This window comes from Podarcis filfolensis (assembly GCF_964270895.1).
Source record: "Podarcis filfolensis genome assembly, chromosome: 2".
Taxonomy (NCBI): domain Eukaryota; kingdom Metazoa; phylum Chordata; class Lepidosauria; order Squamata; family Lacertidae; genus Podarcis; species Podarcis filfolensis.
In genome coordinates, this window is record NC_139605.1 from 73,580,865 (window position 1) to 73,608,847 (window position 27,983).

Sequence of the window (27,983 nt, forward strand, 5' to 3'; positions counted from 1 at the left end):
TCTGACCAAGACAAGACTCCTCTCATCTCAGACCCTGCCCTCCAATAATACTTCACATACTTGGCAGGGTCTATGTTTGACAGATGCCAAATTTTCAGGGTCTCTGTTCACACGCATCATTATTGAAATGTCAACTGCCTATGTATTCATATTGCTCCACAGGATAGGTTTCTAAGCATTTCACAAAAACAACAACAGAACTTCAATAAAATCATGATGCATCACGTGAAAGGTAAGAATTGGGGACGACGACACACCTCAAATTAAGAAAGTTTCCAATTTCACCCAAATCAATGAAACAACAATCACTACTTGCTTTCTAGAGCTCATTAGGGAAGATACTAGGTCAACCTCCCAGGGCAGGGAGTCCACAAGAAGCGCATCATCATTGTTCTTTAAGTCTCCGCAATTTTCAGCATGGCACCACTTCGTCTACAATGCATATTCACATATGTGCATCAAAAATACGGTGAACAATAGAACACAGGTATGTTTTGTATGTAATATATGTAATGGAATATTAAGTATATATTGTTTTGTAATGTATTGATATTTATAATAAAATGATAAAAAAACCACAGGTAGCCAAGAAGTTGGATTCCAATGGCCATCAGTCCCAGCCACTATGGGCAATGGTCAGGGATGTTCCAGTTGTGGCCCAGCAATATCTGGGGGGGGGCACCATTTTTACTATCCTTGCCCAAGAGCCATCGCTCAAGTTGTTTGGGACTATCATACAAATCTGGTCAAGCTCCTTTCCTTCCTCCAGTGCTGGGGCGGTAAACAAATCCTTCAATGGGTTAATCCAAAAACTTTAATTCATTGCAGAACTGTAGCTTTCTTTCATCCACAGTACACTGAAGCAAGCAGTGATTACCTCATTAATATCATTCTCTTCCTGGAAATCACCCAGACTGGTGACTTAACAGATGCTTGCCTCTGTCAATGATAAAATATGAATCACTGGCTGGACACTGAGGGAACTGCTGTCACCAGAAAGTGGCAGTGCCACAAGTCCACCCTTGCCAGGTCAGGGGGAAGAGCCCCTACTTGCAAAAAAAACAAAAACAAAAAAACAACCCCCCCATCTTCATCTAAGGTGTAAACACATTCAACAATTCTACAATTAATACCTTTTGGCAATGGTATCAGGCCAACACAGATCAAAACAAACCAGACTAAAAATGTGTAACAAGTGGAAAGCATGAAATGGAGATGCAAACATAACGGAGACAAGCAATGTCAATGGGTACAATTAATACAGAGCAGAGAAAGGATATGAACTGCCCCCCCAACTCCAAATATTTGCTGACCCTCCATTCACTGTTACAATAGTATGCACACTTTACAAAAAGCAAATTCCACCAATTCCCCTTAAAGTCATTCCTACATCCAGTATTCTTCTGCTTCCCCTTCCTAAAGAAAGAAACCCTCGTTTCCAACTCTTTACACTTGGTAAACAACCCAGGCAGGTCAGCTCCTTCTGCCTCTGCCCCTTCAGCCCCGTTCTCATTAAAGTTGCATCGGGATGAATCAAGAAAACTGAAGTTGGGTTTCCAGTTTTTAAACTACCATGCTAGTCAAAAGCCTAGTGCTTGCCGATCAGAAGGTCAGCGGTTCAAATCCCTGTGACGGGGTGAGCTCCCGTTGTTTGGACCCAGCTCCTGCCCACCTAGCAGTTTGAAAGCACGTCAAGTGCAAGTAGATAAATAGGTACCACTCCGGCAGGAAGGTAAATGGCGTTTCCATGCACTGCTCTGGTTCGCTAGAAGCGGCTTAGTCATGCTGGCTACATGACCCAGAAGCTGTCTGCGGACAAACGCTGGCTCCCTCGGCCTATAGAGCGAGATGAGCACCGCAACCCCAGAGTCTTCCGCGACTGGACCTAATGGTCAGGGGTTTACCTTTACTAGTCAAAAGCCAGCTATCCAACAGCACCTCAGAAAATGAGCCAGATTCTCTCACTCATTCATCCTCCGTGATCTAGGGGCAGCAGCAAAGTGTAAAGCCCATCAAGTGCTTCAGAAGGAACATGCAGGGAATAAGCCAGCATCTCATAGCCTTAAATTACAGCTGCCATCTTGAGGGCAAATGTCCAAAAAACAGAATCCACACTTATTTTTAGTATGTTTTCCCTCCTGCCCTCAAGGCGGCAGTGCAACGTGCCATGTAAACTGATGCATCCAACAGGTTACACTGGCCATGCCTGGATTATTCTGAAGCACTGCAAAACAGGATGCATGAAATGCTGAATGAGACATTCAGTTTTATGTAGAAGACACCATAGGGCTCCAAACAAAGACACTGATAGCATAACAAAAGTGGAAGGGCTCTACTGCATTTTCCACAGGAATATATTTGAAACAGACATGCAAAGTATTTGTTTGCTTGCTTTTCTGATTAAAGAAGCCACCACCTAAACATTAAACATGCCATTTTCTAAAGACAATATACTCTCCCTGCTAGCTGTAGTTACTGCACGGGTTTTGGTGCTTGTAGCAAGCCCCTGTTGCTCAATTTTGCTGTAGAATTAAAGGATTATGCAACATTATCATCTGCTCACATTGAAATCGTGCTGGGCCATTTTATGGAGAAAGGATGTAAATGACTAACACACTTCCTGTATGGGAAGGCCATTAACATTTACAGCAGACACTGGGTAAGTGATGAACTATCACTCATCACCACACTGCTCCTTTGCATAGGGCAGAAAGGAGACATTAACAGATCTCTTGAACTGAAGGGGTGACAATGATTTTGGGACGGGAAGTTCATGATTACATAACCACCACCAAGCTTTTCACCATATATGACAATTTTCCTTCTTTCTGAACTGTGTTCCTTGCAACAGAAGATGGATAACAGACATTGGCTGCTGTGAATGACAGACCATCAACATGTAGCAGCAGCACAGAGCTGGCTTTCTAAATTGGTGGTCCTGACATTTGGTCCTTACAAGGGAACAGGCTGAGGAATGGACTTTGGCCATTTTGATTCATCAGCACTCAGGAATTCCAACGCAGAAACAATCACATACTTGGTGATGGGTTGCACTGACTCTTTGCCTATGTAGACCACGACCACATGCCCATCACATGAAACAGGTAACCGTTAACAACAAGCAACAGCCATAAAAACATAGTGATAAGACAACCCAGGTTCATAAATGCTTAAGAATAAGATCAGGGATCTTAAAAACTGGAGAACATTTCAATCCCTTTGCAGCAAAACAAAATGTCCCTACATTTCCACAAGAAGCTAAGAAATAATTTTGACTCAAGAGGCGTTTTCCAATTTCTAGTCTACTAACATCTGACCTACTAACCGAGGGAAAAGCAAAATCCGCTCTTGCCAGCCGTTCATTTAGTTCTTTTCCCTTAACATAATTTCAAATCCTCCATTCCAGTTTCAGAGCTGCAAGACTGTGTCATCGAGGACAACCAAACAATCTGTGACCAAAAGCCTGGAAACCTCCAGACATCCAGCCTTGTTTCTTTATAACACAAAACACCTGTGGCGGCTATAGACAGCTGAGATACTGTTTTGCTTGGAGTGGATTATTAGCTTTTCTTCAGCCACAAGCTTATGTTTTAAACTGCTGAATGGGAAGAATGCTGCTCTCCCCACCCCCACCCACCTACCCGGTCCTGTGTGATGTGGCAGCCCACTGCCGGGACGCAGGCAGAGTTGACTCCATGTGGTCTGTCTGATTTACTTGCTTGCTCACTCGTTCTTCAAACAGCAGGGCGGGGGGAGGTCAGGGACCTTTTAAAGTCCTCTGCCGATTATTCTTATGTCCTTGGATTACTTAATGCACGTAAGATTATTCACTAAATAAAAGCCCACAAGCTTGTTATAATGATACCGTAAGGTGATGTACTTGCTATCAAAGTGGCAACTCTTTAGTTGGCAACGATCACTCCCAAGGTTTTGCAACACTTTGTTCCCTGATTGTGCATTCAACATGGCAAAATTTGCCCGAGTTTGAGCACTGAGAGCATGTGTGGACGTAGGAAATTGAAGAAATAGTTTGAAAACTAGGGCTTCAGGTGTCAGTTAGCGACAAGTTGCGATAAGCACTGAGGAAGGGTTGCTGGGATGAGACTGAATTTTATGAAAACCTATTTTCAATGTTCCTCTTCTATCAAAACTTTAGGACAAAGAAAGCTTAGAGCCAGCATTACACAGCTTTAGAAATTTACAGTAGTTCCTTCAGCAGACCAAGTGCAACTGTGGAACCAAGTTCAAAGATAAAAGAAAGTCCTACCCACTGGTCATAACGCAACAGGGAATGTGCCAGAGTCATAAATCAGTGTGATCACCATTTGAAAGGGTGCGTGGTCAGGCTTTGTAAGTAGCAGTAAAATGACAGGAAACCCTTTGTACAACAATCTATACCTTTCAGAGAATAAGAAAGCGGAAATGTGGTGTTAGGTATGAGTGTGGGATGCAAGTAGGTTCTCTTCAACCTTTTACAAAATTTGTTGCTTAGATCCCTCAAAGAAGGAATGATAGGAGTTTGAGATAAACATCAGCTGCAGGGCAAAGTGTTCCCTGTTCCTGCCTTATAAATGCTGGTCACACACAAACCTGTTTACTGAACTTTCATCCCTATTTGCTTGCAGGAAGGTTATTTGACATTGAATCAAGCAACTGCTAGCCCACACTTTTCTGTGCATTGCCTCATCACTTTTCTAAAAAAATAATAATCAAAAAATCAACAAGACTTTTTGCATAAGTCCAATTTATTTCTGGAGGCAAGTGTTGCCCCTAACAGTTCTTTACACTAGGCGAAGACACAGTATACAAAAGGGAACGGCACCACAATACACCAACCCATTAAAATTATGCAAAATTGATCAGCTCACCAGCTCTTCCCATTTTGCTGGACGGACTGTGAAAATAGATGTACATGCCACCCCATGTTGTGGGTTTGACCACGAATGCAAACTTTCTGGTCACTTGTCTTTTAGGAAATACAAAACATGTACACAAGTCAGCTAGCCAGAAATGGTTCATCAGCTGCGAGTTACTGTACATATTTTCTGAAAATAAGATGGATCTAAGTATTACATGATTTATTGGCAACTTATTAGCATCAGCTCTTTTAACAACCACAAAGTTTTGGAGGAAACTGAAAGGGGTCATAAAGGAACAACAATAGGAAGTTCTGGAGAATTCCATTGGTGGAAAAGTTAATGTACAAATCAGAATCACCAGTGAACAAAAGAAGATTGGCAGAGTCATATCAGATTGGTATGACTATTGCCTGTATTATATACTTTAATCTGGAATTCTTGATTTAAGATTGGAATGATATACAGTCGTACCCCGGCTCCTGAACGCCTTGGAAGTCAAACATTCCAGATCCCGAACGATTGAAAACCAGAAGTGAGTGTTCGGTTTTTGAACGTTCTTTTGGAAGCCAAATGTCCGACGGGGCTTCCATGGCTTCTGATTGGCTGCAGGAGATTCCTGCAGCCAATCAGAAGCCGCACTTTGGAAGTTGAATGTTTTGAATGTTGAATGGAGTTCCGGAACAGATTCTGTTCGACTTCCAAGGTACGACAATATAGGAAAGCCTTTGTAGATCTAAAAGGCAACATAGAGGAAAGGCATAAGAATAAACTGGACAGACAATTTTCCAACAAACTACATGCTCCATGTTTTTGAAGTTACATGTCTGTTATATTCTATGTATTTGTCTATATACATACATACATACATACATACATACATACATACATTTATTTAAGCAAAAAGTACTCAGAATTTTCCAAAACTGCTTCTGGGGGGGGGAGGAGGAGTATCATTTAAAAAACAACAACAAACAGAACCAGAAATCAAATGCTAGCTGGAGTCTTAAAGAATAGAAAATCAATTCACTAGTTCAAATAAAATGTAGGTTTTTTTCCTCCCCAGGTTCATTTTTATACATAAATAATACACATAAAAAGGATTGTTAAAGCCATGCACAAGGATATTGCTAATTGCTTCCGCCACCTAAAAGGCAATTGAAAACCCTATGCACTTACTTGGGAGTAAGCACTACTTAACCAGTAGGACTTACGTTTAAGTAAATATGCATAGGATTGCACTGTTAATGACTATACTGGTAGGAGCCTATAGGAAAACACGGAGCATCTCATACATCGATTAACAGTAGGTAAGGCAAGTCAAAAATAGAAGCTATAAAGGATGGCAACAGCATGAACACCGTAAGTAATTTCCTATGAAGTCACTGGAAACCTTATACATATAGCTATAAACTGCTCTAACTAGCTTAAGTATAAGAAAAATGTACAAAGACTGCAGCTGGAAACAGCAAAAAACAAATAGCATAAAGGCTGCCCCCAGAAATGCACTGGCAACACATTAAAGCCAACTTCAACTACTATACTGCACTGACCTCAGCTCTGACACCCACCCAATTAAATCTAATGAAAAGAGAAGTAAATCAGCCTGAAGCTGTTACAGTCCACAGTGGGGGTGGATGAGCAGTTGTGGTACAGCTTGGGTGAGGCTGCCTATTTCAACGTGCAGAAAGCAAATGGCTTTGCAATGTCTCCTCTTCAGCACTCTCCTGCTCAAAAAAGGCCTTTAGTCTTTTGGCACTGCTTGCCGTTGTTCCCCTTGTCATGCCTGCCATGGATTCACCAACAGCAAGAAGTTGGGGCTCATCTACAACTTTGCTCCGAGCTTTTTAGGCACAGGTCTGTGCTTTAAAGCGCCGTGTCCAAGCACTTTTTCTTACTTACTTTCTTTTTGCCCTGGCACTTTCCCTGCAAAAATCCGCTCTTTAGCACTGAATCGGAACAAAAGGCAATTCTGGTTTTCTGTGAGTTCCCCAACCATGTCACTAGTTGAAACCACACAAAGACAATGAAGCCTGTCTGGTGGCACAGTGAAGGAGCAGCCACCATTGCAGTCTCAGGAAACTTGTTTGAAAGTATATGTATATAAAATTTATATTGTAAACCCACGCTGCAAAGTTCTAACAGAAATGGAAGAAAATAAACTGGGAAGAGAGTTTCATCCTAATGAATGAAACCTCTAGTGTGCTGAGAAAAACAGTTCCGCTTTCTGTCACCTTTACTATTCTAACAAGTTCTTGGGAATTCATTTGAAACCCAGTTTATAGTTGCTTTGTGCTCTGAATGGGCTTATGATCCTTCTGCAGACTGCTACGGACCCCTCTCTCCCCTGGCTCTTACCATTCCCTGCCTTTGTTACCTGGGCTAAGAATGAGAATGTCAGGGGGGGGCTGCATAAAGTAGACCACAGGCACTACTCCCAGGAATGCTTAAGTCACTGGCTTGGGAAGCCTTGCCAGTTTAAAGAAAAAGGGTGGTGGGATGGGTAGGTGGGGAGGAAGCTGTTCCCTTTGCCAACTATGAACGTGCAAAAAGAATAAAGAAAGGGCTTGTTTTGAGGGGGGTGGAGAGTAGACTGTTAACACGTCTCACCTACTCCTACCCCTACCATGAAGAGAATTGATGACTATTAATTAAGCTGCCTTGGGGGGGGGTTAGCAGGTTTTTTTATACTATATTAGTAAAATAAACTCCCCAGTTAAGCTAACTGGGGGAAAGAGGAAAGAGAAGATTGAGGATGTAATCCTATAAACATCTATCTACAAGTAAGTCCCCCTGAGTTCAGTGTGACAGACAGATTATAAACCATGGGTAGGCAAACTAAGGCCCGGGGGCTGGATCATGCCCAATCACCTTCTCAATCCGGCCCGCAGATGGTCCAAGAATCAGCATGTTTTTACATGAGTAGAATGTGTGCTTTTATTTAAAATGCATCTCTGGGTTAATTGTGGAGCAATACATAGTCTGGCCCCCCACAAGGTCGGAGGGACAGTGGACTGGCCCCCTGCCAAAAAAGTTTGCTGACCCCTGTATTTTTCAGACATAATGTATAGTAAATAATTTCTAGAATATAGGATTGTATCCAATTAAGTTGTCTTCCTAGTGCAAGGACTCCTGCCTGTACAATGGGGCATCTTCTCCCTGCACCGTCCCAAATTTATTCTGGGGGCTCCCCAACCCTCCATAGCAGATGGGGGGGTCATAAGAAGAGGAAGTCCCATTGAGCCGATGGAAGTCCTTGCGCTAATGCAGTGACTTCATTGGTCACAGCTCCCTGTATATAGTTTTCACCACTTAGAATTACAATTAAGTGGTGTACAAATCTGTAACATAAAAGGAAAAAGTTACTAAAACTTTTAGAAGTTTTAGAATATTAATTGTCATTTATTTATCAACAATAACAAATGTTGGCTTATAAGTATAATTTAAATTTTATCAGTTTTTAAATGAGTGGCTTTGTCACATCAACTGAAATGTAAAACGCAAGAGGAAATTCTGTAGCCCTGTTAAGTACCAGCTTCATACCTGAAAGGCTAAAGCTGAAACAGGAAAAAAGTTAGACATGCCTCTCTCCCCATCCCCCTCAGCAAATTGAGACTTTTTTCTTTATAGCCAAGAGCAGACATGCAGTTAGCTTCTGTTTTATGGAACTGGAAAGGAGACAGACAGGGTTTTTTAAAAAGACAATTTCTTTAGCAGAATCATCAAAAATGTCTGACTCCTTCAACTATACACCAGTACAGTATATAAAAGCCAGAGATAAAAGAACAGCATTGTACAGACGGCAATTGCCAGAAGTATCCCAGACTTGCCACAAAAGGATATTAGGAACTGTTCAACTGAGGCAGGATGCCATTATTAGCAGACTGAAGTCTTGTAAGAAGGCAGGAATACCTCAAGTTATTTCTCAATGGGGACCCAAACTGCCAGATGCACACAAAGAATCATTGCAACCATTTTTTTGTTGACCAACTAAACTCAAAACATGGATGGGGCAACAAAAACATGGCAATAACCATTCTTTATAACAAAATGAAAGCTCCCATACCTTTTAGGCAAACATTACATAGCTGATAATGAGCTTTGCCTTTCCCTGTAGCTGGACAATAAGAGACACAGCTGGGGACCAATTTAATGTAAGTAATAATTATATCTGAAAACACAAAATAACATGCTACTTGTTTCTAATTGGTACCCACCCCAATATAGTACTCTACTTTCTGAACAAAAAAAGCCCCTGAACCCAGGGAGAGAGCACATGGACCATGTTAGGGTCCAAGCAAATGAAATAAAAAGGCATGTACCTCCAATTATAACCCTTGGTACTCACATCCTATTCTACCTGTTGTAGTTCATAACTCACTCATGTTATCCAACTCTAAGAGCAGGCTCATGAAAAGCAGCTAAAACCGCCAGAAAACACTTCTGTGGGGCAGTTCCTTCTTGTGGAGCTATCTAACATGGTTAGAACAATTCCTATCTGGGTGCAGCGATCATGGAAGTGACCAGCAAGGTAAGAAGAGCCCTGCTGGATCAGGTCAAAGCCCAGCAGTGACCAGCCAGATGCCTCTGGAAAGCCCACAAGTAGGACATGAAAGCAGATCCAAGATGGATCCTGTTCCCAGATTGGTCTGCTGACTAGAATAGACCTATGTACCTGAAACTACCATTCCACAAATACCATTCGTTCTACAAATACCCAACTGGCAACTGATGTCATCCAGATAATACGTATGACAAAGTTTGAAGGGCGTGTGAAGGATATAATGCTATACCAATATTGCCTAAATCAGTGATCCCCAAACCTTCTCCCCTCCCACTGGCCACTTGAAGAATGCTAAGGTTAAGGTATTGTTGAATACTTAATGATTTATTTATTTTTTGCAATTGTAATGCACTGTGCTGTGATGTTTTTAAATTGTATTTTTACAGACGTGCCACAGACCACCTGAGTGAACATGGAAAGCCCTTAAAACAACATGTTAAACCAAAAGGAATGTGTATGTAAATATATGTTTGTTGCTTTGTCCCAGTATCTCAAGTTGTTACAATTTTTTCTCCAGAAAGAAACATGAATTTCAATTAAAACAAGTGTGAGGACTGGTGGACAAACAAGATCCATGAGGACAGGTCAATGCTAAGAGCCTGGATATAGAGCCGGTTTAGCGCAGCGTGCGGGGACTCACCGAGTGAGCAGCTCGGTTCCAGGGTGGCTCGTGGGCCGGTTAAACGACCCCCGTGGGCCGCTTGTGGCCCATGGGCCTTAGGTTGCCGACCCCTGATACAGAGATCTGATTTCAGCTGTGTACGACATGTCCCCTTCTATACCTGCAAAAAGTGAAGCTCTTCTAATCAACATGCAGTGTCTGGAACACCTTCCAGCTGCAAATGAGCATGCGAGTTAAAGTCTATAGAATGGGTAACAAATGCAAACACAAAACGGGGTAGTTACCAGGCATTAAAAACATCATACACAGGAAAAATAATCAATATGCCCTGCATAATTAATCACAGCAGACTACCATGGGTAAATTACTCTCTCTGGAAGAAAAATTTAGTGACAGAACGACAATGAAACAAAGAAGATAAATAGTCTTCCAGTCTCACATGCTTCCTTTCCACAATCCTACTATAATCAATGAACCTTTTCTCACAAGGCTGAGCCCTATAGTCATGAATACCTAAACTAGAAAATTCTGGACTTCTTCAACTGTGTCCCTGTTCAGTTGAGCAGAACCCAAACAAATGAGATTTCCAGAACTAGTCAACTTCTTAGGCATGTAGACTGCTTTTATCCTGGAAGTTTCTTCCTCAACACTAGTTGCTGCCAATAATTTTTTTTTTGGGGGGGGGGCGTTTCACACATGCATGTTATTATGTGATTGTTCAATAACATATGACTCACAGCTGAATTTGTAAACAGACCCCAATATAAAACACTGTGTGACTACTGTGGTATTTGATCTGTGATGTATCCGTGAATGAGCCAAGTTCTCATTGCAGTCCTCAAAGTGATAAAACATGCACGAGTGAACCAACTTTTTATTGTCTCACCACCCCACCTCTGTCAAATTACCATTCCTTCCTCATTTTCTAATTATTACACTGATTCTTAGAGGCTCAATTACAACAGGGGTGGAGGACCTCTGGTCTTCAGATGTTTGACTTCCAACTCCCATCCTCCCCAGCTAGCAATGCCAATTGTCAGAGATTAGGCTAATCTGTTACATCTAGGGATTTCCTAATTATCTTATACTACAGTATCTCACTAAATATTCTTTAAATTTCTTTCAGTCTTCTTGTGTTTCCTCCTCTTTCTGATCGCGAATTCTTCCAGTCAGGTCAGCCAGCTCTGAAATGTCCATCATCTTCATCTGCCATTCTTCTATTGTCGGTATTTTTTGCAATTTCCATTTTTTGGCTAATATTAAAGTCTTGCTGCTGTAGTAGCATACAAAAACAGTCTAACATCCTTCTTGGGCAAGTCCGGTCCTGTTATTCCAAGTTCTGGTTTCTTAATAAATATATTTTTCAACATTTTTTTAAATTCATTATAAATCTTTTCCCAGAAGTCTTTCACCTTGGAACACGTCCACCACATATGAAAAAGTGCCTTCTTTCTCTTTACATTTCCAGCATAAGTTATCATTAGTGTGGTAGATTTTTGCTAGTTTCACCGGGGTTAGGTACCATCTATACATCATTTTCATAATATTTTCTTTTAATACAGCACATGCCATGAACTTAACCCCTTTCTTCCATAACCTCTCCCAATCTTCCACCATTATATTGTGACCCACATCTCTTGCCCAATCAATCATAACAGATTTAACTTGTTCATCCTTTGTATGCCATTCCAACAATAAATTATACATTTTAGAGAGATTTTTAACATTTGTATCTATCAATTCTGTTTCCAATTTTGATTTTTCAGTTGCAAAACCATTTTTCTTATCAAGTTTATACAATTCATTAATCTGATGCTATTGTAGCCATCCCCCCAGTTTATCTTTAATTTGATCAAATGGTCTCAGTTTTAATCCATCCTTATTTTCCAACAGTAAATTCCCCCATTCTTGGACTGATCAAAACCATCAGGAAGAATCTTGGGTGCTGCTTATTTTCAATATTTTGCTCAATGGGTATTTGAGCTTTGACAGTTAAATTAGTTATCCAGGAAGAGACAGAGAACATAATCTCTAGAGCAAATTGTTACTTCCCACTCCCCCCCCCCAGCAAAAGATAATAAGTACTTCTGTACTTTTACAGAAGTAACACCTTTTTCATCAGTCTAGCACCCACCTGGGTGGGTGGTCAGAACTGTCACAATCTGAACTTTGTTTTGCCAAAAAGGTGGGTTAAGGAAAAAGAAAAGAAAAAAGTGCCTAGCTAAGCAGGCCAACAGTTCAGCCATTCTTGGCTCAAACCACAAAGACTCAGCTCTGTCACACATCTTTGGTTCCTCATGGAGGTTCTCTGCCAAAATCCTTAACTAGCCAAGCAGGCAGATGCTGGATTGAAGATTACTCCATGCAGCAGCCAATCTTTTGAACATGCAAGGGTCATGGGAAACAAATCACGGTATGAATTGTAGGAAAACTAAAATAAAAGGGATGGTTGAAAAACAGGCGATTATCAGTAAACTCTTCTTCCTAACTGATAATGGCCATGGATTCAGCTAGCACACTTAATCATGTAATTTTTAAATTTATATCCCGTTCTACCATTTACATGCTCAAGATGTCCAACAAAATTACACTTATACCACGAAAAGTTATTCTATCATATGAAAAACAAAAAGGGATCACATCGTGACATGCCATATTAACTCAACATAAAAACTGGTCATGGATGTTCGGCTAAGGCCAAAAGTACCATAGCTTTGCCCCTCACATCATAGCTCCCACTTTGCAAGCTTCATTTTATCGTCAGGAAACTTAACAACTTTCGAATACAACAGCAAGGAGAAGAAGATAAATGTGCTGAAGTTTAGGAACAAACAAGGGAGAGTCAGTGTGTAGTCAGTAGCACCCTTTACATTCATCAGTCTACCCTCTCATTTCATGGAGCCTAGAGTCCTAAGCAAACTCCACATTTTACCCAGGAATTGGGGTCAGAAGTGGAATTAGATGCTGAACCTGGGCCCTTTAAACCAGTGCTGCCACTGCTTCATTTCAGCCAACTCCTGAAGAAGCAGAAGGCACCTGGCAACCAAGTGTTTACTCTGGGACAAGAGATGACCCTTTCTCCCTTTGGCAACTATCTCTCCCCATTCCTCTTTAATTATCTTCATTCTACAGTAGTTTAAATAAAGTGGAATGGCAACTACAGGATCAACAACGTATTTGAAAATGATCCAGAGCAGATACCTATGAAAACATTTCAAAGTGTATAATAAGCCACAGGAATTCAAACTGAGCCTGTGGAGAGGAACAAAGCTCTATGTTTTCTCTAATTTCTTTCCCCTTGATCTATGGCCTCAGTAAAAGACAGTTATTACCTTTGGCATCACCAGGTAGCACAAAAAGTATCATGCTCTGTTACTAACGGTAGAATACAAACACTATTAGTTGTCAAATAAGCATCCCATATATCACAGTATTACAGCCACTGCCATTAACTGCTAGTGATGAAAAGGATTTCCAAGTTACAGAGCTTTTAAAACGCTGTGCGCATATAAATCTTCTAATTCAAGCCTAGTAAATTAGCAGCATTTAACTTGTATATATTTCAAGCAATTCCAATATGCAGATTATTAATATGATCTGGTGCATCTTCCTAAGAACCACAGCATTCTTGTGCCTGATAATTAAATTTGTACACTTAAGCAATATTGTAAAAGACTTGATGCAGTTCTAGAAATGGGAAGGGCAGCTTGCTGGAACCAATTTGATGGAAACTCATCATGTTTTCCTTTCTCCAACATGTTTATTTAGCTGCCCCCATACTACCAAGTCACTGGAACGCATGAATCAGAAGCATCATGTACAATACCGTGTCCCCATATTTCTTAAAAGATTTTCAGTCACTGCAAGGCTGTATCTCAGAGGAGGCCATCATTCGCACGAACTTGAATAAACCAAAGAAAAGCAGGCAAGCCCGCACTGCTGGCAGGTCGAAGTACCCAAGGAAGAGAGATGATTAAGCATGTGCACTAACCAGATTCTGCAACCTAAGGCTCATCAGTGCTAAGCCCATGAGAAGGATGCAAAAGGAAGGCTACTGGAATAATACACAACTCCTCAGATAAGACAAAATGGGATCTAGTTTCCAGTTTTAAATGGACTGGGTTTCCCCGGAATCAAGGTGAAGACCAGATGTTAAAAGTGCTGTTTTAGATTTAGCACAGGCTTAGCAAGCACTGTATATTACAGTATTGCATGCTACTTGGAAAACGGTGATACAACTATGCATGTGTGTGTGTTTGTTTGTTCATCACATCAAACTTGAAGTACAATTTCAGGTTTTCTGTTCTGCCACAGGACACAGTGTGTGTGTGTGTGTGTGTGTGTGTGTGTGTGAGAGAGAGAGAGAGAGAGAGAGAGAGAGAGAGAGAGAGAGAGAGAGAGAGGTTTTCCCTCTGCATCCCCTTCATGAGCTTAGTGGAAATCAATCTACAACATTATAGGAGCTTGTTAGCAAAAGGTAATCTCTGTTACAGTCTATTACTTTTAGATTATCCGCTTTGTAAAGGAACTGTATTCAGAACAAAACCACCTTTCTGTGTAAGGTCTCACAACATCCCCTGGCTCTCAGGCCATAGCAGCTACTTACACTTCACAGAGAAAAGACAGGAGCTTTGTTTTGTTGCCCTAGCATTCAGTCAACCACAGGTTCTTTTCACTTGCAAACATCAGAGTGTACACATGCTTGCATGTGCACAAACACATCCCTTCACAGTGAAGCCTTAGTTTGATTTTACACCTCCAATGGTCTCCCATGCTAAGAAAAAATACAGGGAGAATATTGCTCATCTCAAATATTTTGTAATATTTGTGTAAATATAATAGCATTATCTTCCACTGTGAACAGGTTACACATTTCTAGTGATCTTCAAGCATTCAGAGTAATTCCCTTAGGTGCACCAAACAGACAACTTCAAACTTTTACAAAAAAAGGCCTATTAATTGGTTAAAGATTCCCATTTGCGTACGGTATAACGGATTTCACTAACAGTAAGTCCTTGGCTAACAAAAGCTGTGTGTCTTTTTCCTTCTTTCAAGTTCTTGGCACAGCGCTCTACCCACACGGCACACCACACAAAACTTCAATTCTGGCATCAGTGCACAGAATAAAACGGGTTGCTAGGATCAGCAAAAAATGAGCACTGCAGAGTGCATGAGGCAATTAATAATTTCCCTGAAAGCCTCACATTTTTCACTCCATATAGATCCAGTCATCAGACATGTCATGGGAGCTACAGAGAGATATTTATACTCCTTTTATTTAGACACTGAATCATAGAATTGTAGAGTTGGAAGGGACCCTGCGGGTCATCTAGTCCAACCCCCTGCAATGTAGTAATCTCAACTAGATTGTACATGACAGATGGCCATCCAACCTCTGCTTAAAAACCTCCAAAAAAGAGAGGTTTTTTTTAATGAAGCCACACTGATTCTTTAGAGTCCTCCCATATTCTTTCTTGTTGGAATAGTCTGCATTTTGCCTTCAATATGTCACCTTTAAAAAACTCCCATCTACCTTGGATTCCCTTCTCTTTGAATATTTCTGACCATGTGATCTCACCCAGCACCTCCTTAAGCTTTTTGAAATCAGCCTTCTTAAAGTCCAGAGTGCGTGTCCAACTACACTCAGATTTCCCTTGCCTCTGAATCATTAAGCCAAGGAGGACATGATCACTTCCTTCCAAGGTTCCCATGCTTAATATACCCACTGAGATCATTAAAAAAGTTTTTTATTGCACATTCCCCTGAAACAACTGTAGTAAGTATCTCTGTGCTATTTACTCTTACAGAACAGGTGAGCTAAGAAAATGAAATGCAGCAGCTACTTCTACTGTTCTTCCATCACTGTGCACACAAAAGAATTGAGCATGCTACTAAAATAAGTGCTGTAGAATAACTCCGATGCGATTTATTACTTAGATTTAATGGTACTTGTTTCAACAGGTCACAATTCACACATGTGCACAGGGCCAAAAACAAATCAAACTTTTCATTTGACAGCTGATAAGGATAAGGCATGAAAAGAAGAAGAAACTAATTCCCAGTAATGTTAATGTTTAATGTAACTCATTGTGTTTTTGAACTGAACAAAATTGACAAATATAAAAGACCATTATATCAAACAAAACAATAAACATGGCTGGTGCTACATTTTTAAAAAGGGTGTGAATAACTTGGCACCTTTTAAAAGCTTAAGCAAATCTTTTTAGCTTGCCATTGCTATTTCTATAATTTGTGTTTAAGATTATTGACCATTTTCTTCTTTGACATATTAATCTGAAAATACTTGCTTAAGAGAATGCAAAGTTACATATAACAAAAAGTAGTTTCAGTTGTGTGTACTGTTTTGTTTATGTGCTTTGTTATGCTTGCTAAGTAGTTTCTCTTCCTTGCATTTTGTTTTTGTTTCAGTACCTCTAGCCTGTTTTGTTTACTCTGCTTAGTTTTTGAGAAGGATAATTGATCTGATTAGTCAATAAGGTCAGCAAAGAATCTCAGATTTATTTTTAAAACCATAGTCCCTTTTGCAAGTGGCATTTAGAATACAACCAGGTAGCCACCCTCAAGCACAAATTGTAGCATAACAGCATATGGTTCAGCCACAGGTTTTGAACCAGACTGTGGTGAGAAGAGAGACAGACTCTTTGGAAATTAAGTCAAATAAACCAAGCTACACCTCCAGACCCAGCCAATCCCTGCCCATGGTTAATGGACCTCTAGTAGGTAAGGGATGATGTGATATTGGTGTCTCTTATCATGGTCTGAGACAGCAACTATAGAACATGAGCCAGGTTTGTGCTGCCAGACTCCACTGGCAGTAGACTAGCTGGACTTCTTTGCTGTAGCTTTTAAGTAAGTGGCTGTGGGGTTTTAGAACATTAGCTCACGCTTCAGGCTTCTTCAACATGGAACCAGGGAGGGACAATTAAATTTTACTGTAGCAGTGTAGATCTGAAGGGCTTCTATATGCATATATATCATACATCACTCCCCCAGAGAGTGAGGGAGGAGAGGAAATACTATCTCAGTCTTGAAAGCCAAAAGCCTATTTTTAAAAAAGTTGCCCTATCTTCAGGTTCACAGCACATGTGTTTCAAAATAAGTATTTTTTCCACTGAACACCCACCTTAGGTGATGGTGAGCTTCCACCACGTCACTCTCAGAATTGGGAAACAAACAGACAGACAGACCGCCTTCTCTTGGTTATGTTCACAAAAGACTACTTCGTCAATGAAGTCACAGGGAGAGAGAGAGATTATGGTGTATTTTCTTTTAAAGGACAATTGGGAACCAAAACTACATATTCAGAATTTTTGTGAATATGGGCTTCCTTGCACTTGGAAATTGCACTTTTTGACTTCTGTCCACATAAAAAAAAAAAAATCTACATACAAAAACAAGGGACGAACCTAACCTAGACTTCTCCCTGACATGTTAGCATTAAAAAGATGCAGAGACTTGTTTTTGTGTGGGTTTGTCCAAACAGGCAGTCCACACAAGCATTTGGAAGATGCTGCTGCAGATGTTAGGGCTCTGGAGTCCTGCCTGCATGCTAAGTGTTTTGCTACTGATTTATCTCCAACCAAGGCAATAAACATGTTCATTTTGAGCCTACCTCTCCAAATGGTTTGGGTTCAAGGTTTGGGAACCCCTAGGGTTCAGCTGTCTTTTGCACAAATAATACACACCCATGCCCACTGAACTGCTCTCCCTCTTCCAAATGCTTGCCCTACAAATGCTGGTGCAATTATACAACAACGTGTTCCCGTTTTCTGGACAGGAACCTGCTTTCACATGTAAAAGGTTTTGAAGCTTAGGTTGTTATGAATGCAAAAAGGCTACCAGTGACTAAGGCTATGGGTTGTAGACATTCAGTGGGCCTACTCTGAGTAAGACTTAGTTGGCAACAACTCTATATTCCCCCCCACACACCATCATGTCCACCACCAGTGCTTTTTTTCTGAAAAATAGGTGCCAGTGCTCACCATGAAATTGTTACAGAAGTGTGGCACTTTAACAACAATAACAAAGAGGTGCCAGTACTGTACTGTGTACCCTTGAGTACCCCCTAGGGGGAAAAGCACTGCCCACCACACATTTTACGCAAACACAGACAATCCATGCCCAGTAATGTGTTGAAAGCTGGATCTCTGCTTCTTTTAAATCTTCAGTTTAGGTAGTAGTAAATTGAGTAGTAGTAATGGAGCTGTTATGATCTTGGATTTAAAAAGAAGTTCCCCAAAGCTATGTACTTTTGATGTGTTTCTCTTATGTGCAAATTGCTTAGTGCTGCTTTAGCAGCCTGGCACAGTTTCTTTATGGAGGTATTTCTCAAGTAAATTTCCAAAAGTAAGAATCAGATGGGATACCATTCACAGCAGTATATACATGCAGCAGATAGTGTGTCTGTCTGTTTAAGCCAATTCCAAACCTGGCTGGCCTACTTTGGCACCAGAGCATTTGGTAGAATGAGCTCTCTGCTAGCTGCCAATGCAGGAAAGCTATTAATGGATCAAGACCAAGGAGCCAGCTTTCAACTAGAGTGTAATACATCATTATTATGTATTAGGGAGAATTCAGGGGAAAGATTTCTAAGATACTGCAGCTCCAAAGTGACTGGAATAAGCATATTTATGACTATTCCCCCTGCCCCTTTAAGATTTCTTATTTAGAAGATTACCTGCTTTATAGAACTTGCATTGCTACCATACTGGGAAGTAAATTACTAATATTGGGGTTCATCTACTTCACTACTGCCTTTAAGCATTATGCATCCTCTTAAAATCTGAATAAATAAGTAACAAAACAGCATTTATAAATGAGGCACAGGTTCTGCTAGCAGTACCACAAGATAATATCCCTGCTGCAAAGGGATTTTTTTGTAATGACTTCTTAAATAATTAGTATTACAGACTATCAAGCATTTGAGCTACTGTATCAAAATGATAACAGTAAACTCTTAGGCTAGAATAGCAAGTGTCGAGTCTACAAGAGATCCAATGTGAAAGGTTTTTTATTGTTTTGTCGCGGGGGGTGCTATATTATTTTGCTTATATGCTGAAAACAATGAGGTCATGGGGCCTCATAGCCAAACTATGGTTACCATAAACAAGCAAGAATGCTGGTTCCCAGAAAGACATTTGTGGCTGTTTTACTGCTCCCCTAGTCCCACTGCTGCTGTGTTGAGAGGTAAGCTTAGTGTTTTGACCCCCATATCTGCTCTGGAGGGTTCACCCAACTCTCCAGAGCAGGTTTTTGGTATGTGAGGGCACTGCGGGGGCAGCTGGGAGGATAAAAAGGGGACAGTGTGGGGAAAATCTGTTCCACAAGCAGGCAGACACTGCTGGAAATCATCCCTGGCATTTATACTGAGGGGCAGTATAAACAGAGGAGAAAAAGGTGAGTTGTGCTCATAAACCTTCCCAGTGGATAGAGGCAGACTTGAGAGCATCTCCCAACCAGAGTCAAATGGGAGTTTATACTGAGCGGTGCAGTGGGAAGTAAGAGAGATAAGGATAGGCAGAGACATCTCACTGCATCCCACCCCAATATCAATACTATGGTCATTGGAAGGGACGCATACCTACAGTCAAAGAGAGAAATTATGGGGCCTTCTAGTTATGTCAGGTGGTATACCAACAGCAATGGCTGTAGTGAATAATATACAAGTAACATTAAGCTGTTAGGGCATGTCTATACAGTCTCACGCGAAATATGGATTACTTGTCAGGCTGTAACTCAAGGTGTGGACAAGGAGGTAAGAGTACGAAACAATCCCACCACCCTAATTCATACAAGTAAGGAAAAGAAAAGCCACTATGAATCAGATCAATGTTCCCCACCTGCACTCCCAAATTTAGTAGCAGTTATGGCAGACAGGACATACAGCTGGCAGCTCTAAATGGGGGGCAACTGAGCTCTCCAATCAATTTTTAGCTGCAGGTGAAGAAGAGGGAATTAAATTAAATTTTATACTCTAGACCTACGTCCATTATGGTTTTCCTTTTCAAAAATAAATAAATAAAAAATAAAAACCCCACCCACAACAAAGCAGTGAACTAATTCAACTTGTGGGTGCATGACCAAAGGAAATCTTCAGCATAATGGGAGGCAGCCTCTTGGTGCACATGACAATTTATTCTCATGCCATGTATAAAGTTTCCACCATATCTGCCAAATGGATCAGCGGCCAAAATAACTTTGGCACATTGCATGCCCAACCCCATTTTGATGGCAAAAGCACTTTGCTTCCAGGGTGGTGACACGTACATCGTATCGCCTGGCACAGCACAACATGAGCTAATAGGAAAAAGGTCTGTTCTATGAGAACCATTCCTCCATCTCAAACAACCTAGGAGAGAATAGCAAGTCCAGGATTTACAACACGTTGATCCAGATTTTTTTTCTAAAACAAGAAATTATGGCTCACTAGTATAAGGCAGTATGAAATGGGGGGGGGGGGGGAGAGAAAGAGGCCAGAAACCAAAAGAGCAAATACAGAGCAAACAGGATTCGTCAAAGTACAAGTATCATAAAAAAATGATTTTGATTTCCATTGGAATTAGAGTACAATTCAGCAAGTTCGTTCCATTCAGGCCACTGATTACAATCTCAGGTACTTATCAAGTCTTCAGTGACCGCAAAGCAGCATTCACTGCCCCACCCCATTTTGTTTCAACAAGAACAACCATGTGAGGTAAGTTAGGCTGAGAGATAATGACTAGATCAAAGTCACTCAATGAGCATGATAACTGACATCAGGAACCACAAGACAGAGAAACCACCCTTGCAGATTCCAGGTGAAAAAAAAGTTGTTGCAAGGCAATCAAGAAACCAGTCCTTAGGTTTAGGACTTGCTATAATTCCCAGATTCAGATCATGAGGCTATGGGAGCAATTGTAACAGGTGCTCACTTTCTGAATTTTCCTCTCATCTATACAGCCAAGTTTGTGTTCTGGCTCATAAAGCACAGCTAGTGCCCTTGGCTCATCTCCCTTTGGAAAACACACTCTTCATCTTATGTCCAGAACTAGATAGGATCAAATCAGACCTTCCATGAGGCCTAGGCGATATATCAACAGATCGCCCAGGACCAGCATGAGGAGCAGACCGCAATGTAGGTTTAACTCAGAGGTATATCACTGGTGAAACCGCCACAGCTCCTGAGTCCCTCTGCTAGTGACTTCCCCCAGCGAGCGTTACTAGCAGAGCGACTCAGGAGCAGTGGCAGTTTCACCAGTGATATATCGCTAAGTGAAGCTGCCATCCCACTCTGCCCTCATACTGCGCAGAGGGACAAAAAAGCTGCATCGGCGAGGCGCCAATACAGCTTGTTCCTCCCTCTGCATCCTTAAACTGCTCAGCTGAGGAATGTGCGGTTGCCATTCCCCTCGGGTGAGCAGTTAAAGGATCCTCCAGCCTGGCACTGGCTCCCACGCAAGCAGGGGGAACACCAGGAATAGCTCAGCTAAGGATCAGGAGCCCTCCCATGCCCCAGCTGAACCGTACAAACAAGCTGTGTTGTCCCAGCCTGCTAGGCACTGGGGTGAAACCGCCTCAGCTCCCGCAGTGAGACCTGTGGCAATTTCACCTGGTGCCTTGCAGCTTGGTTTTTCAACATTGTGGTATACCGCAATGCTGATATCGGCCAGCCCTACCCTCCATTGTGGTTTTGTCTACCCTTAGCAACATCCGAACCACCCTCCTCAAAAATTAACTTACTACATATGATAATAACAGAACCACTGGGCAAAAGTAGGAGAGAGAGAGAAAGTTATGCATTAAAATTGGAACTGGGTATCACATTTGTGCTGCAGAAAAACAAGAAAACTCTGTAATATAATGTATTCTCTTTCCAGAAACCTGCAATGCATTATGCTGCCAATAATGCTGTGCAATGAATTAATTCTCTTTCTACATTCCATGGTGTGCATTACTGGCAAAATAATTCATTAGGGTCATTGTTCACGGAGAAACTGGAGAAAGGAGCTGAATGAAGGGGCTTGTATCAAAATAGGAATCCTAACCACTGGATACTAAACCCACCAGACTCACAAAAACTTTGTGACCACCAGTTTACCAGAAACGGATTCCATTCACAATGAGCAGGAGCTAAATGAAATGTCACTTAAAAAGATGGCTCCAAACACGCACTCTGCATGTTCCAAGTAACCACATCAGACTACAGCCTGAAACATTTGGTAGCAGCAAACACCCTAATTCAGCATGCTAGACATTTAGACACTCTTAAGCTAATATCCAAACTCTGAAGCACCAGAAATAAAGCATCACCAATTCAACACAATTTTGGAAAAAATTAATTCCTCATTCTACAATCATTCAAGGCAGCAAAGCAACATCTGAAGCAGTAGTGGGTATGAAAACTAACACTTTCCAAACAACTGGCTCCCCCCCCTTTTTACTGAAAGCTACTTTAAGGCATGTAGGAAAAAGACAAAGGTGCAAAATTAACATATACATTATGAAGACATGAGCATCTTGCAACTTTTAGAAATGAGATTTAAACCAGAGCTTGGAGACAAATGGGGCAAATTTTCAGGTCAAAATCTAACACGCAAGGGATTAAAATAAGATAAATCCTGATAAAACAAACAAGTGAGCCTTTGCCCAACTGTACAGATCCACCACACCTTCACATCAAATGGTTTGTGTTACCTGCATGGCAAGTGGGGCAAAGTCTACTAGCCATCTTCCTTGTTTATCTTGTCTTAACTGTTAGATACAAGTGACTCCACTGGACACAGAAGGCCCATGGAACACATGAAGGAAAGACTGAGGGAATCCAGACTACATCTAGGTTTCCTTAAGAGCAGGCCAAAATGCATCAGTTGTGACCTTGCACGTGAATCTTATGCCCAACCCATGTAACTCAAGTCGAGAAGCACTTGGGCTTAACTTAGGGTTTATATGAAGCTTCAGAGAAAGCAAGTTCTCCTCCGCAACAAAGCAGTTGCAGTTTTAAAGGCCACATTCACATGCTGAGCATGGAAGACCCAGAGCAACTCTGGCAAAGTTGTGAAGTAGCTTCTTTGCTGCTGCTTTCCTACACGTCTAATCTCCTTTTTGGCCAAACTGACTTTCAAAGCAGCTGGCAACATTAAAATCAATTCATAATATCAAGTAAAACCTCCAATAAAGGCAGCAGTCAAAAATAAAACTCAAACACACAAAAAGGAAACAGGAGCAATAAAACATAACCCGGTTCCAGTAAAACTTTGAAGTCAAATATCTGCAGTGAACATCAAAACATGTCTTTAAAAAGCATTTCTGAAGAGGAAGATCTTAACTTTAGTTATCTGGCAGCCTCCTTGCATTTGGGAACACGCCCCCCAACCCCCAAAGCTCGCCCTCTTCTGTACTCGGGACTTGTAGACTCTCTTTCCTTGGAGGTTTTTCAGCAGAGGTTGGATAGCCATCATGGATGCTTTAACTGAGATTCCTGAATTTCAGGGGGTTGGACTTGATGACCCTTGGGGTCTCCGACAACTCTACAGTTCTATGATAGTATCCTGCTCCAGCATGTCTGGAACCAAGAGGGTGGTTCTCAGAAAGAAGGAAAGGTGTGACATGGATCAACATTAATGCTGGCACTTCCAATAAGCATGCAAAACCATAGGAGACAAACCAGCCACAGGACTTCACAATCCATTCAAGGCAGCTGTCATGTAAAAGTGTAAAACTGTCACCTGACCAAAATACTCTGCACCATCCCAAACATAGGTCAGATAATAGGTTATAGCCCTCCAGAACAGGAACCCCAGAATACGGCAAAAACACAGCAATAATCTTACCTGCAGGTCAAAGAACTTGCTGTACCGTCGGTAAATTGCTTCAGTGGCGCCATTGGACCAGGTGACTTTAATAATGTATACCTGTGGGGAAGAAGAAAGACACTTTAGGGAACTCAGATCACATCAAAATGCTGTTACGATGCTTCCATAGTCCATTAAAGAGATAGTTTAATTAATCCTTAGAAGATGATCATTGTCTGGGCAGCTATTCAGAAAGGGCAGTAGCTGGGGGTGGTTTCTTGCATCATTTATATGCAAACTTTTTTTATACTGAAAGGGGCCGCTTTAATGAAAGTCCTTTTTACTCACCTTTCTTGCCCTTTTTAAAGATTTATCTGTAATCCCCATAGCTGTGATTTTCAAAATTAACCCACGAGAAGCCCAAGTGAGGTCAGAAAGCATTAACTGTCATTCACACATTCCTCACATGTAGAGCTACTGTGTTTTAACTGAGGACCAGGACCACACTTTTAACCCTGCTACCGAAAACAACAGTGCATTGTCTACAATAGTTTGTAAGTGAAAACTCAATGCATGAACTGCTCCACACATGAAGCTGCTCTGCACAATCAGGCCACCCAGCTGTGCAGGTTTCCCAGCTGCATGGAGCCCCTCTAAAAGCAAGCAGAACCTTGCAGGTTTTTTGTTTCTTTCCAGGGAACTGCACACAACGCAATTTTGTTCCAGGAAAACAGATGTGCTCTCAGGGACAGAGCTTAAAGGCACAGCCCCACTTTACAGTCAATGCACAGTTGGCGCACAATTGTGTGAACAGGGCTTCCAGTTTGGCTGAATAATGATGCAATAGAACAAATAAGAGCCAGCTATGTGATAACATCTGTAACAGCTAGGGGAACACTTCCTGGCTTCACTGTGGACTGAGTTTTTAAAAAATTGGTGCTCAACAGCAACTGCAGGGAGTACTGTACAATCACTGCTATAGGGTGGGGTGGGGCGAACGCTTCATCCACGCTCCCCTGGAACCTTCAGGGTTGTGCTGCTGGGAAACATTTTGGTTTGATCTTCCTAATGGATGCTCAAGGTAAATGAAGCCCCACAATGAAGAACCCTCACACGGGCAAAATTAATGTATCTGACGTTGTTTCACAACTGTTTGTTTGCCTGTTTAACACATTTCTATACCGCTTAATCATTCCCATTTCTAAGTAGTTGCTTTCATCAATATCTATGACTAGCAGTTTGATATCCTTCATACACATTGTCTGTAGCCACAAATTTGAGTCTTGGAAAGGGACAAGAGCACGCCTCGCTTCATTATCATCTAAATTTGGCTTCCAGTCCCTGCACACAGACTTAAGTAAATTTATCACCAACACTACAATCCCAAAGGCTCAAGTGCAATGGCGGCACAGAGCAGACAGGGATTAAAAGCATCAGGAATACGCTCCCTGTGAATGTTCTTCAGAGTTAGCTAATTTCCCACCCACTTGCAGAATTTACTGCCCTGGGAAAACTGGTAAATATTTAGAGATCGCAGGCTGTTAGTCTTGGCTGTTGGCCATGCCAAACAACAGCCATATCTCCTCCTGGGGTTCTGCTGCTGTCATTGCTTTCCTCTGTTTGCTCACCTCTTGGGAAAAAGAGCATGTTGCATCCAACATTTGTTGTGTCTAAGAATCTGAAGCCACTTTACCCAGCCTTGCTAGCTATTTAGGGGTTGGACTGACTTGGGGCAACAAAGTTTTCCCCACAGTACCATGAATTCACATCCCTGAGAAATAAAAAGTTCCAGTGCCACAAGGCTTGGTTTCCCAGGCATGAGAGCCTTAAAACAAACACTATAAAAGGCACCTTGTTTTATATAGAGAAGCAGAATATAAGTTGAGAGTAAGCAAGGGCCTCAGCAATACAGATTCATAAGACAGTAATGGGGAGCCTCAAATCCTCCAGATGCTGTTGCACTAAAACTCCCATAAGCCCTAATCATTGGTCATGTTGGCTAGGACTGATTTGAACTGTAGTCTAATCTTTAGGGCCACAGGTTCCCCAGCCCTGGTCTAAAGAGAAACATGGACAACCCATCCTCAAAGCTATCCCCACTTTCTGCTAGCTCCTGCCAGAAACTTTCCTCTCTTCACCTCTTCCAAACCGCAAACAGCAGCTTCTCCTCCTCTCCAAACACACACACACACACACACACACACACACACACACACACACACAGCTGTCATCCACTCCCTTCAGTTAACAAGAAATCACCCTCTCCAAGCCCTGATGGTCACAGGGAAGTTCCTGATGATCAGGAAGCCATCTCCTAATTATTAGCCTCCATGGCAACAAAGAAACATCAACAGTTCATCCTGGACTATTAACCAGCATTCTGACCAACAGAAGCATATACCACTATGTTTCTCTCTGATAAAGCTTCTCTGTATGTTTTGTGAAAATACATATTAAATGTTAACTTTATTCCATCTCAAAGCTTTTGTTACTGGTTGAGCTTACCTATGCAGGTCACTCCCACCTCAGACAGGGTCACAAAAATGGAACCTCTACTGGGAGCCTGCAGCTTATTTCATTCTTTCCTTTTGCTCTCCTCCCCCTGAAGCTGCAATAACAATTCTGGAGTGACTCTCATGTGCAGGAGGACCACCATCTGCTTGGAAGTGGGACCTATAAACTGCACTTGATTACATACTTCTCTATGGCTGGTATTCCAGTACAGTTACAAGAACAGCTCAACCACTTTTGCTACCTTCTCCACAAATCCCTCAAACATCTCCCCCTGCCCCAATGTACACACAACCTTCTGTTTCTGGAGAGCATCCATTCTATTTCCCAGGCTACCCCCATCTCCTCCACTCCTTTCTCTGTTGCACCTACACATTTAACATTAGTCCTGTTGTAATCAAGTCCCTCTCTATAACTTTTTCTTCTCCTGCTCTCCATTCTTTGCCTTCAATGGCCAAAATCACATACAAAGCTCCCCTTAGCAACAGGTATCAGATGCTCCATGCTGTATATTGCTGAATTCCATGTCTGTGTGTGCGCAACACACACACACACACACACACACACACACACACGTGTATATAAAGAGACTAGGGATGCATCAATTCCCATTTGAAGGAAAAGAGCACCCCTGAAGAACTGGTCCAGCTTAGCCCCAATCCTTTACAACCCTAGCAAAGATACCATTTCGAAAACCCCAAATAGGAAGTCAAAATTATCGCTTTTGCAAGATGGATGTGTATTTCTCTCACACACACACACTTTTCTCTCCCCCACCCTCCAGTATTGTATTGCAATCTCTTACTTTCCCAGGTTTTGTTTAACTACTCTGAGCTTTAAATAAAATCAGTCCCCTGTAAGTAGTTTCCACAAATCTGATTAAAGTCTCATGAGAATAGGCTTGAAATACAGGCAGCATAAAGAAGGGAAAGCAACAAAGATATACAGGCTTTTCCAGCCCCAGTAGAAGGCTCTCTCCCTCTCTTTCTCTCTCTAGGCAGGCTGCCAAAAGTGATCCATTACTGAAATGCTATAGAATGCTTAGCGAGCCAGAACTTCTGGGGGCCAAAGACCTAAATGATGTCATGCTGGCTGCTTTGCGGCAAGCCCTTTTGGTGAACCAAGTGCATCTTGGGAGTCCTCTAGAGGAAATGGAACACTTTATTAGCCAGAGATTGCCTCTGCATGCTTGATCATACTGCAGAAGGGGACTGTGTGTCTGATTTGCACATCCCAGGAAGACGTTAAGAAAGAAGGGGAACTTTCCCAGCAACCTTTTAACTAATCATTCCATGATCAGTATGACTCATGCACACTGAAATCGTGGATTGACCCACACACTCACCATTTTGATAATTTCATATGCATAGTGGGACACTGGAGCTGAATGAGGTAACTAGCCACCTGCTCAAAGCAGAATCCAATGCACGACAAGAACACACATACTTCACACCACAAATTTCACCATACTCATGTCCTGCTTATGGGCTTCCCATAAGCATTTCATTGGTTACTATGGAAATAGAAGGCTGAACTAGGCAGGCCTTTGTCTGATCCAGCCGGGCTCTTCTTACATCTAAAGGAAGGCTCCCCTGTTGAAAACCCAATGTCCTAACTTCAGATCACCATACCAGCTATGA

The 27,983-nt window shown here is 41.7% G+C and overlaps 1 protein-coding gene across 3 annotated transcripts in view; it reads right to left on the reverse strand.

Moving 5' to 3' along the window:
- Positions 1-27,983, reverse strand: part of SH3PXD2B (SH3 and PX domains 2B) — a 100,313-nt gene that overhangs the window by 60,760 nt on the left and 11,570 nt on the right. For 2 of the 3 annotated variants that reach the window (XM_083593874.1, XM_083593875.1), the window contains exon 2: positions 23,872-23,952. In XM_083593874.1, coding sequence (XP_083450000.1) covers positions 23,872-23,952 — 81 coding nt within the window. Of the gene's footprint in view, positions 1-23,871; positions 23,953-27,983 lie in introns of those variants that run through there. The other variant, XM_083593877.1, reaches the window with a different exon arrangement.